Here is a 12,716-nt window from a genome sequence, read left to right as displayed (position 1 = left end):
ATCTCTGTCTTCATCTCTGTCTGTCACACGGCTATTGCACTAATTAAAATCGTAACACCAGAGTTCATTCTCATTGTTAGTCGCTCAGTCATGTCCGACTCTTGGCAACCCCATGGACTGGGACTCACCAGGTTCCATTATCCATGCTCTCATATAAAAAGTACGATAATTCCATTTTTTGCATGCAGTTTTATTTATTTATTTTTGGCTGCACCGGGTCTTCGTTGCTGTTGTGGGCATCTCCAGTTGCAGCACTTGGGCTCCTCTTGTGGTTTGTGGGCTTCACTTGTTACAGCAAACAGACTCTGGAGCACTCAGGCTCTCTACTTGTGGGTGCCTGGGCTTAGTTGCCCCAGGGCATGTGGGATCTTAGTTCCCCAACCAGAGATCAAATTTTCATCCCCTCCTTTGGAAGGCAGATTCCCAAACACTAGACCACCAAGGGAAGTCCCTGCGTACATCTTATATTATAGTATACAAACAAATTCTTAACTAATTTAAAATAATGATCCCCGAGTCGTGTTCTTTAAGGGAAAAGGAATTATCAGGTGAGTTAGTTATATATATAAAAGGGCAGAGAGGTAAGGTTTTTAAACACTACTGTTTAAAAAAATTCTAATATTTAATCTATTGTGAATAAATAATTTACTTATTCATTGAAGCATAATTGGCTCATTCTTTTTATTGAGTTATACTGTTTTTCTTTTAGAAGTATTCTTTAGTTTAGACTTGTAAGAAATTTATATCTGCCTTTGCTGAATCTGAGTAATTTGTGTTAGGTGGGTTTTGCTTTTTGGAATTCCAACAGGCTTTTCTGTTTCCTCACACAACTAAACATACCTTAGCAAGTGTCCATATTTGTGGATAATCATTTGAAGGCCTCTAGAAGAATGCAGGAAAACATGAATTTTTAGTATCATCCTTTCAGTTATATATTGGTTAATAAAAACAAGAATGTAAGTCAGACACCTAAAGGCACTCACAAGAAACCTTCCTTATCTCCTTGGGCTAGATTAGACACCCCTATCAATGTGTCTTTTATGATACCCGGTTAGAGCACTTATGACATCGTGTTATAATTTTCTTACTTGGTTTCTACATAGTCAATATATGTGGGTCGGAACCTGTCTGTCTTATTTGCTATTAGTAGTTGCATTTACACAGTGCATGTCTACATGGACGTGCTTTATGGATCATAATGAAGGGTAAAAGTCAAAAAAGCAAACAGTTTTTGGTAATGATATGAGAAACTCACTCTCTCTTTTTTTCTGTGGCTCTCAGTTGCCTTGTATCATTTAGGAAGAGATTAGGTAGAAGAGGCTTATTCAACAATGTTCTGCATTTATAGAAACATATTTTAGTATAACTATCTTAACTATAACCACTGATATTTATGATTTATCTTAATTTATTTTTCTAACCATTAATCAGGTCAAAGAAAGTATCTGTCCCATCAACTGTGATATCCAGAGTGATTGGAAGAGGAGGCTGTAATATTAATGCGATTCGGGAGTTCACTGGTGCACACATAGATATTGATAAGCAGAAAGACAAGACGGGAGACCGGATAATAACTATAAGGCAAAATTTTGTCTCTTTTTTTTTTTCCCTTTATATTTATTGCACTAGAGCTTAAAAATTATAGATAAGCATTTGAGTTTTCAATGGAACTTTGTATTTAATAGCATACTTTTAAATGAAAATTTGATTCATGTTGGAGAAAATAACTCTTAAAATTTGTTTTTCTAATTTATATGTTCTTATGAAGTATTTCAAAGGACTTTAAAAGAATTTTTCTTTTTTGTGTGTATGACAAAGATTTGAATAATTTTTCTTTATATAAACATTTAATAAGGCATTCTTAAAACTTACTCTGAGAATTTTTAAGAAGGAATGGATTTCTAACACATTTTAGTAGTTTTCCATCTTTCTCTTAAATTAGCATTTGAGATTTATTATTCTCAGATTGTATGCTTAGAGTATGAGCTCAGTAATAGATTTAAATCTAAGTTTTGAATTGAATATTTGAGTATTTCTAAGCTGTAATAGCATTAAAGATGATATTGTAAGAAATCATAAATTTGGTTGTGATAGACTGGTGCCCTTCATAATGATAGAGGGGCTGATAGTTTAATAACTTGCCTCAATAGGAAGAAGGCAATTAACTCACTCTGTTTTATATTTATCCTCCTCTTCTTTTTTATACCTCTTCTGGGGTAGGTGTGGTCACACTTGCCTTATCCAGAGAAGAGAGAAAGTAGAAACCCTTTATGAGTAATTTCCACCTCGGGGTTTCCATAAGATTTTCCTGTCAGTCACATATATTCCTAAACATTGAAGACTGGATTTTGACCTTATGGCCATTGTTGACATTATCAGAATTCTTCTCTCATTTTGAGACATCTGTCCAAAATAGTTACAATTATCACTCTACTTATAAAGAAACCAGTAGTAAACTTGCTGTAAATAGAGTCATTTTACATACCTGAATTTAAAATAAAAGACTGTTTTCTTACTCAGTGATATTATTGTTCTTGCTTAATTGTACTGTTTTTAATATTGATCAATTGTTTAACTTAATGGTAACCATATGGATTATGTAAGGTTTTAAGTGCAGTGATTTTACAATCTAGAATGTATTTCACAGTAGGAAAATGATTGCTTAGCCTGAGGAAACAATAGTGAAATTAAATTTTTTGAAAAGAAGTAATTTGTTTCTCCTTTGAAAAATAGAGTGGTGTGTTGGACAGTTTATCGCTTTGCTTGCAAAATACCTCAGAAATGGAAAACTTGCTGCTTCAACTTTTTATCTGTTTTCTGTATATATGTGCATACATATGCAGTGTACACACAAATGAATTTAGGCCTTATATATCTTAAAAAGGGGAAATTGGACCTAATTTTTTTTTCTTTTTTTGGTCAACTTGTAGGGGTGGCACTGAATCAACAAGACAGGCAACTCAGTTGATCAATGCTCTGATCAAGGATCCAGACAAAGAAATTGATGAACTCATTCCAAAGAATCGTTTGAAAAGCTCCTCAGCAAATTCCAAAATAGGGTCATCAGCACCTACCACCACTGCTGCTAACAGTTCCTTAATGGGAATTAAAATGACGACTGTAGCTCTGTCATCAACATCTCAAACTGCCACAGCACTTACTGTGCCTGCAATTTCTTCTGCATCTACTCACAAAACCATTAAGAATCCAGTGAATAATGTGAGGCCTGGTTTTCCAGTTTCTCTTCCATTAGCATATCCTCCTCCACAGTTTGCACATGCTTTGCTTGCTGCTCAGACTTTCCAGCAGATCCGTCCACCAAGGTTGCCCATGACCCACTTTGGAGGTACTTTTCCACCAGCTCAATCCACTTGGGGTCCTTTTCCTGTCAGGCCTTTGAGCCCTGCCAGAGCTACTAACTCGCCTAAGCCTCACATGGTGCCTCGCCATAGCAATCAGAATAGCAGTGGTTCTCAGGTGAATTCAGCAGGTTCTTTAACTTCAAGTCCAACAACTACAACCAGTTCATCAGCTTCAACGGTGCCTGGTACATCTACAAATGGCAGTCCGAGTTCACCTTCTGTTAGAAGGCAGCTTTTTGTCACAGTTGTGAAGACATCCAATGCCACCACCACAACAGTCACAACCACAGCAAGCAACAACAGCACTGCACCCACAAATGCCACATATCCAATGCCTACTGCCAAAGAACACTACCCAGTATCATCCCCATCTTCCCCGTCACCACCAGCCCAGCCAGGAGGAGTTTCTAGAAACAGCCCTTTGGATTGTGGAACAGCATCTCCAAATAAAGGGGCATCTTCCTCTGAACCGGAAGCAGGTAGTCCACCAGTAGTAGAAACAACAAACAGTAGACCTCCAAACAGCAGCAGTTCTTCTGGGAGTTCATCAGTTCATTCTACTCAGCAACAGCCTCCGGGATCTGCTTCTCAGGAGCCAAGACCACCTCTTCAGCAGTCTCAGGTTCCTCCCCCGGAAGTCAGAATGACTGTTCCTCCTTTAGCAACCACAAGTTCTGCTCCAGTGGCGGTGCCTTCTACTGCCCCAGTGACTTACCCTATGCCTCAGACACAAATGGGATGCTCCCAGCCTCCTCCTAAAGTGGAACCACCTGCTATTAGACCACCCCCTCATGGCACAACTGCCCCTCACAAGAATCCAGCTCCAGTGCAAAATTCATCTGTTGCAGTCCTCAGTGTCAATCACATTAAAAGACCTCACAGTGTTCCCTCCTCTGTCCAGCTACCTTCGACCTTAAGTACACAAAGTGCTTGTCAAAATTCAGTACATCCAGCAAATAAACCTATTGCTCCCAATTTCAGTGCCCCCTTACCATTTGGGCCCTTTAGCACATTGTTTGAAAATAGCCCGACTTCTGCTCATGCCTTCTGGGGAGGATCTGTTGTTTCATCTCAGTCAACACCAGAATCTATGCTATCAGGAAAATCCTCATATTTGCCAAATTCAGATCCCTTACATCAGTCTGATACTTCTAAAGCTCCAGGTTTCAGACCACCATTACAGAGACCCGCTCCAAGTCCCTCAGGTAAGATTGTATTTTCTGACATTTCTTCACTTGCTCATTTATGCAGATGATGCAGAACTCTGGTTATTTTCTAGTACTTTTACTCTGACTGGGCCAGATGGACAAACTGTTTTACTAAATCAAATGCTGTTGTGAGTATTGAGTGTATTTAGCATGGCATTATTATTTTTTTAAATCTTTTTAGAAACTGCAATGGATTTTACCTTAAATTTACCATAAGTAAATTTCTTCATCAGATACATTTTTCTCTTTCAGAATAAAAAAACGAAGTCTCTTATATTTTAATTTAATAAGATAATGCCATCAAAAGTTTGCTTTTATTTCAAATTTAAAAATACCATATATTTTTAAAATTTTATTTTACTTCCACTTTACAGTCAACTCTACCTTCAATCTGCAACCCCCCCCACCTCTAATATCCACAAATCTGATCTTTTTCAATGAGTTTGTTTGTTTTAAATTCTACATATAAATGAAAATATAAACTTTGTCTTTCTTTGTCTGACTTGTTTTACTTAGTTTGATGCCCTCATGGCACACCCATTTTATCAGAAATGGCAGAATTTCCTTCTTTTTTAATATATATATGGCTGTGTGTGTTTATATGACACACACACAGTGGAATATTCAGCTATATTTTTTTTAAAAAGTGTATATGTGCCACAACTTCTTTTCCATTCATCCATGAATGGATACTTAGGTTTTTTCCATGTCTTAGCTATTATAAATAATGCTATTGTGAACATGGGAGTGTAGGTATATTTTCAAGTTAATATTTTTGTTTCTTCTGAATATATTTCCAGAAGTGAAATTTCAGGATCATTGTGGTAGTTCCATTTTCAGTTCTTAAGACCCTCCATCTTGTTTTCCATAGTGTCTGTAGGCTGATCATATTTCAAGTACTTACTTAATGAGCAGATATAGCTGGTAGCTGCCATATTGCACAGTGCAGATGTTGAACACATCTGTTAACATAAAAAGTTCTATTGGGCAGTGCTGATATTTAAAGAAGATCTAAAGATCTGGTTTCGAGTGGTTACTTTTTCAACTTTTTACTTTGAAATATTTTTTATAGAAGAGTTCTTCTATAATTACCCCAACTTCCCCTAATGTAAACATCTTACATAAACATGATATATTTATTAAAACTAAGAAATTAATATTGGAATAGTATAATTAACTAGACTAGAGACTTTATTCATACTCCACAATGTTCCAATAATGTTCTTTTTCTATTTCCATGCTCTACTGATGTCTAAAAATATTATCTACGCCTTTTCAGAAAGGTTGCCAACTTGATGTGTGTTATTGAAGAGATGACATTCTGGGACTAATGGGAACTGATTGTTATGTTTGCCTATTAGCACATAAATGTAATGAACATGATCAGTAAATATTTCTTTGCTGGGAGTTGATTGAAACATTTTTTGTGAATTTTCAAAAGCAGTTTCTCTTGAATACTAAAACAATAGAATCAATATAATTTATTGTAAAGCTTCATATGCTAATACATTCTAATGCTTTTTTAAAAAAATTTTATTGGAGTATATTTGATTTACAATGTTGTGTTAGTTTCAAGTGTACAACAAAATGAATTAGTTATATACATACATATATCCACTCTTTTTAAGATTGTTTCCCCATATAGGCCATTACAGAGGAGTAGGTAGAGTTCCCTGTGTTGTACACTAGGTTCTTATTATTTATTTTATATACAGTAGTGTATATATGTCAATCCTAATCTCCCAGTTTGTCCCTTACCCCCTGGTACCCTTAAGTTTTATTGTCTACATATGTACAGAGCTACATCTATAACTTCATTTTTGTTTTGTAGATGTTTTTTTTATTTATACTCTTTTTTTGAATTCCATATACAAACTGTATCATATATCTGTCTTTCTCTGTCTGACTTCACTCAGTATGACAATTCTAGGTCCATCCATGTTATGACAAATGGCATTATTTCATTCGTTTTTATGTCCGAGTAATATTTCATTGTACATATGTAGCACATCTTCTTTATCCATCCTCTGTTGATGGACATTTGATTGCTTACATGTCCTGGCTATTGTAAATAGTGCTGCAGTGAACATTGACGTGAATATATCTTTTCAAATTATGGTATATGCTCAGGAGTGGGATTGCTGTGTCATGTAGTGTGTTAATTGCTCAGTCGTGTCCAACTGTTTGCAACCCCATGGACTGTATCCTGCCAGGTTCCTCTGTCCATGGCATTTTCCAGGCAAGAATACTAGAGTAGCTTGCCATTTCCTTCTCCAGGAGATCTTCCCAACCTAGTGATCGAACCCAGGTCTCCCACATTGCAGGCAGATTCTTTTACCTCTGAGCCACCAGGGATCATATGGTAGCTCTGTTTTTAGTTTTCTGAGGAACCTCCATACTGTTCTCCATAGTGCCTATATTAATTTACATTCTTACCGATAGTGTAAGAGGGTACCCTTTTCTCCACACTCCCTCCACCATTTATTGTTTATGGGCTTTTTGATGGTGGCCATTCTGACCAGTATAAGGTGATACCTCGTGTAGTTCTGATTTGCGTTTCTCTAATAATCAGTGATGTTGAGCATCTTTTCATATGCTTTTTAGCCATCTGTATGTCTGCTTGGAGACATGTCTATTTAGATCTTTTGCCCATTTTTTTGGACAGAGTGTTTGTTTGCTGTTGAGTTGCATGAGCTATTTACATATTTTGGATATGAATAAGAAATGCTTTTTTAATTTAATTTTTGTGAAGTTGGAATTTAGTGAAAACACTTCACTTTTCAAAAAATGTAAAATCTAGGTAATATGTTCAGTTCAGTTTAGTTGCTCAGTCGTATCTGACTCTGCGACCCCATGACTGCAGACGCCAGGCCTCCTTGTCCATCACCAACTCCCAGAGTTTAACCAAACTCATGTCCATTGAGTTGGTGATGCCATCCAACCATCTCATCCTTTGTCATCCCCTTTTCCTGCCTTCAACCTTTCCCAGCATCAGGGTCTTTTCAAATGAATCAGCTCTTCATATCAGGTGGCCAGAGTATTGGAGTTTCAGCTTCAACATCAGTCCTTCCAATGAACACCCAGGACTGATCTCCTTTAGGATGGACTGGTTGGAACTCCTTGCAGTCCAAGGGACTCTCAAGAGTCTTCTCCAACACCACAGTTCAAAAACATCAATTCTTCAGTGCTCAGCTTTCTTCACAGTCCAACTCTCACATCCATACATGACTACTGGATAAACCATAGCCTTGACGAGACAGATCTTTGTTGACAAAGTAATGTCTCTGCTTTTTAATATGCTATCTAGGTTGGACATAACTTTCCTTCCAAGGAGTAAGCGTCTTTCAGTTTCATGGCTGCAGTCACCATCTGCAGTGATTTTGGAACCCCAAAAGATAGCCACTATTTGCCATGAAGTGATGAGACTGGATGCCATGATCTTTATTTTCTGAATGTTGAGCTTTAAGCCAACGTTTTCACTCTCCTCTTTCACTTTCATCAAGAGGCTCTCTAGTTCTTTCTTCTTCACTTTCTGCCATAAGGGAGGTATCATCTGCATATGTGAGGTTATTGATATTTCTCCTGGCAGTCTTGATTCCAGCTTGAGCTTCATCCAGTCCAGCATTTCTCATGATGTACTCTGCATATAAGTTAAATAAGCAGGGTGACAATATACAGCCTTGACGTACTCCTTTTCCTATTTGGAACCAGTCTGTTGTTCCATGTCCAGTTCTAACTGTTGCTTCCTGACCTGCATACAGATTTCTCAAAAGGCAGGTCAGGTAGTCTGGTATTCTCATCTCTTTCAGAATTCCCCACAGTTTATTGTGATCCACACACTCAAAGGCTTTGGCAAACTCAATAAAGCAGAAATAGATGTTTTTCTGGAACTCTCTTGCTTTTTGGATTAATCCAGCAGATGTTGGCAATTTGACCTCTGGTTCCTCTGCCTTTTCTAAAACCAGCTTGAATATCTGAAAGTTCATGGTTCACATATTGCTGAGGCCTGGCTTGGAAAATTTTGAGCATTACTTTTCTAGCATGTGAGAAGAGTGCAATAGTGCGGTAGTTTGAGCATTCTTTGGCATTGCCTTTCTTTGGGATTGGGAAATGAAAACTGACCTTTGCTAGCATATTGAGTGCAGCACTTTCACAGCATCATCTTTTAGGATTTGAAATAGCTCAACTGGAATTCCATCATCTCCATTAGCTTTGTTCGTAGTGCTGCTTCCTAAGGCCCACTTACTTCACATTCCAGGATACCTGGCTCTACGTGAGTGATCACACCATCGTGATTATCAGGGTCATGAGGATCTTTTTTGTATAGTTCTCCTGTGTTGCCACCTCTTCTTAGTATCTTTTGCTTCTGTTAGGTCCATACCGTTTCTCTCCTTTATTGAGCCCATCTTTTCATGAAATGTCCCCTGGTATCTCTAATTTTCTTGAGATCTCTAGTCTTTCCCATTCTATTGTTTTCCTCTATTTCCTTGCACTGATCACTGTGCTTTATTATCTCTCCTTGCTGTTCTTTGGAACCCTGCATTCAAATGGGTATGTCTTTCCTTTTCCCCTTTGCTTTTCACTTCTTTTCACAGTTATTGTGAGGCCTCCTCAGATAGCCATTTTCTTTTTTGCATTCCTTTTTCTTGGGAATGGTCTTGATCTCTGTCTCCTATACAATGTCATGAACCTCTGTCTATAGTTCATCAGGCACTCTATCAGATCTAGGCCCTTAAATCTATTTCTCACTTCCTCTGTATAATCCTAAGGGATTTGATTTAGGTCATACATGAATGGTCTAGTGGTTTTCCCTACTTTCTTCAATTTCAGTCTGAATTTGGCAATAAGGAGTTCATGATCTGAGCCACAGTCAGCTCCCGGTCTTGTTTTTGTTCACTGTATAGAGCTTCTCCATCTTTGGCTACAAAGAATATAATCAGTCTGATTTCAGTGTTGGCTGTATTGTAATGTCCATGTGTAGAATCTTCTCTTGTGTTGTTGGAAGAAGGTGTTTGCTATGACCAGTGTGTTCTCTTGGCAAAACTGTATTAGCCTTTGCCCTGCTTCATCCTGTACTCCAAGGCCAAATCTGCCCGTTACTTCAGGTTTCTCTTGACTTCCTACTTTTGCATTCCAGTCCCCTGTAATGAAAAGGACATCTGTTCTGGGTGTTAGTTCTAGAAGGTCTTGTAGGTCTTCATAGAACCGTTCAACTTCAGCTTCTTCAGCGTTACTGGTTGGGGCATATACTGTAAAGTTTGCCTTGGAAACGAACAGAGATCATTCTGTCGTTTTTGAGATTGCATCCAAGTACTGCATTTTGGATTCATTTGTTAACACTATGATGGCTACTCCCTTTCTTCTAAGGGATTCTCGCCCACAGTAGTAGATATAATGGTCATCTGAGTTAAATTCACCCATTCCAGTCCATTTTAGTTCATTGATTCCTAGAATGTCAATGTTCACTCTTGCCATTACCTGTTAGACTGCTTCCAGTTTGCCTTGATTCATGGACCTGACATTCCAGGTTCCTATGCAGTATTGCTCTTTACAGCATTGGACCTTGCTTCTATCACCAGTTACATCCACAACTGGGTGGTGTTTTTGCTTTGGCTCCATCTCTTCATTCTTTCTGGAGTTATTTTTCCGCTAATCTCCAGCAGCATATTGGATACCGACTGATCTGGAGAGTTCATCGTTCAGTGTCCTATCTTTTGCCTTTTCATACTGTTCATGGGGTTTTCAAGGTAGAATACTGAAGTGGTTTGCCATTCCCTTCTGCATTTTGTCAGAAATATGTTAAAATTTGGAGAAGAAAATGGCAATCCACTCCAATACTCCTGCTTGGGAAATCCCTGGACAGAGGAGCCTGGTAAGCTGCAGTCCATGGGGTCGCAAGAGTCAGACACGACTTAGCGACTAAACCACCCCCCACCACAAAGTGAATATATGCCTAAAGATAACATGTAAAAGGATATTTGCCATATATTAGCTAGTTTTGGGGGGGTGGTGGGGGTGGGGAATTAACCAGGAAGTCTTGGGATTTTCCATCAACTTCCATTTTATATTTATAATGACCATATTTTTACTAATACTGTAAAACAATGAAAATGAATAAAATTACTAAATGTTAAAAAAAATACTAAAATTAAGATTTAAAGAAAAAGGAAATACTTTTTTTTGGAAAAGTATAGGAAAAGGACACAGTCATAGGGAGGTGAAGTTTTCAGGGGTGTACAGTGATTAGAGCCAAAGTTAGCCATGAAGTTTAACTTGAGAGTCCAGTCAGTCAGAGGGAAGTATTAGATTCAGGTCAACACAAGCATGTTTGCCTTCACGGCTATGCCACTATTTTTACACCCTAGAAAAGGAAAATTAATTCAGTAATAGCACCCAATATGTAGAACCATCATGCCAGATATATCCTTTATGCCTATACATGGTATTTTCTTTTCTTTTGATGCAGCCATCAAGGTTCACACATTGCTTTTGGCTATTATGTCTCTTTGATCTCCTCCAGTCAAAAACATCTCACCACCTTCTTTTGTTCTTCTCGACATTGAATCCTTTGAAGAATGTCCTACATTTCAGATTTGCCTGTTTTCTCAATCCATGGTTACATTCTGGTTAAACATTTCTAGCAGGAACATCAGATAGGTAATGTTTGAATCTCACACTACATTATATCAGGAGGCACTCAGTGACAGACTGTCCCTCAATTAGCTATGGAAAGCATGGTCACTTTAGTTAAGGTGCTGATCATCAGGTCTCTTTGTTACAAGAGTATATCTACAGTCGTTTTTTTTTCTGTAGCTTTTTTATTTCGTTTTTTGAGGGTGTTTTTTTTTTTTTTTAAGTAGCACTCTTAAGTTCACAGCAAAATTAAGAGAAAAGTACAGCAATTTCCCATACCATCTGCCTCCATACAGGCATAGCCTCTGTTATTACCAACATCCCACTCCAGAGTAGTACTTTTGTTACAATTGATGAACGTACATTCACACATCCTTATCAAAGTCTATAGTTTACTTGAGGGTTCACTCTGGTAATGCTGTACATTCTGTGAATTTGAACAAAAGTCTAGTGATGTGTATTCACCATCAATTCTATCATCCAGAGTATTTTCAGTATATTAAATATCCTCTGTGATTTGCCTTCTCATCCCTCCCTCCCCTTAACTGTTTTTTTAAATATTTTTAATTGATGATTGATTTCTATAAGTTTTTTAAAGATAAAATTTGATACAACTCCTTGCCCACCAAACCTATGTAAATTCTAGTGTTATATTAAATCTCCATGTATTCTATAATAAATAATAATCTGTCAAAATTAAAATTAAATATAAAATATTTTTCATGGTAATTTCCTTTTTATGGCTATCTTTATAAAAGGGGGAGGTAATGAGTCAGTGGACTAGAAAAAGTAAGCAAGGAGAAATTTTTTTAATAATCTAAAATATATTTGCATTTATTAGGCACCTCTTGGAATTTTAGGTTTTTCTAGCTATATATCTTAAGGGTAACTATTATAAATTATGATTTATCTTCTTTGTTGTAGGTATTGTCAATATGGATTCACCATATGGTTCTGTAACACCTTCCTCTACACACTTGGGAAACTTTGCCTCAAACCTTTCAGGAGGTCAAATGTATGGACCTGGGGCACCCCTTGGAGGAGCACCCACAGCTGCTAACTTTAACAGACAACATTTTTCCCCACTTAGTTTGTTGACTCCATGTTCATCAGCATCAAATGGTGAGTAATATACAGTAATTCTACAGGAAGAGTTTGCCTTTATGTTCCCTTAAAAAAAAGTTTTAAAGTTCTTCAAAGTTTGGAATTTTTAAGTTTTAAATCTCTTAATAATTTAAATACTATACCTGGAGAAGGGAATGGCAGCCCACTCCAGTATTCTTGCCTGGAGAATCCGATGGACAGAGGAACCTGGTGGGCTTCAGTCCATGGGGTCACAAAGAGTGGAACGGGACTGAAGTGACTTTAGTTTGGTTCAGTTCAGTCACTCAGTTGTGTCTGACTCTTTGCAACCCCATCCATCACAGCACACCAGGCCTCCCTGTCCATCACCAAGTCCTGGAGTTCACTCAAACTCATGTCCATTGAGTCGGTGATGCCATCCAGCCATACC

General features: G+C 37.6%; 1 protein-coding gene across 5 annotated transcripts in view; it reads left to right on the top strand.

The window, feature by feature from the left end:
* The window catches only part of ANKRD17 (ankyrin repeat domain 17), a 167,848-nt gene that overhangs the window by 143,509 nt on the left and 11,623 nt on the right, over nucleotides 1–12,716 (top strand). For all 5 annotated transcript variants that reach the window (XM_040237045.1, XM_040237049.1, XM_040237048.1 and 2 more), the window contains 3 exons: nucleotides 1,432–1,581; nucleotides 2,931–4,567; nucleotides 12,128–12,325. In XM_040237045.1, coding sequence (XP_040092979.1) covers nucleotides 1,432–1,581; nucleotides 2,931–4,567; nucleotides 12,128–12,325 — 1,985 coding nt within the window. The remainder of the gene's footprint in view (nucleotides 1–1,431; nucleotides 1,582–2,930; nucleotides 4,568–12,127; nucleotides 12,326–12,716) is intronic.

This window comes from Oryx dammah, unplaced genomic scaffold, assembly GCF_014754425.2.
Source record: "Oryx dammah isolate SB20612 unplaced genomic scaffold, SCBI_Odam_1.1 HiC_scaffold_3, whole genome shotgun sequence".
Taxonomy (NCBI): Eukaryota; Metazoa; Chordata; class Mammalia; order Artiodactyla; family Bovidae; genus Oryx; species Oryx dammah.
The sequence above is the reverse complement of the archived record's forward strand: the minus strand, read 5'-3'. Positions and strand labels throughout refer to the sequence as shown.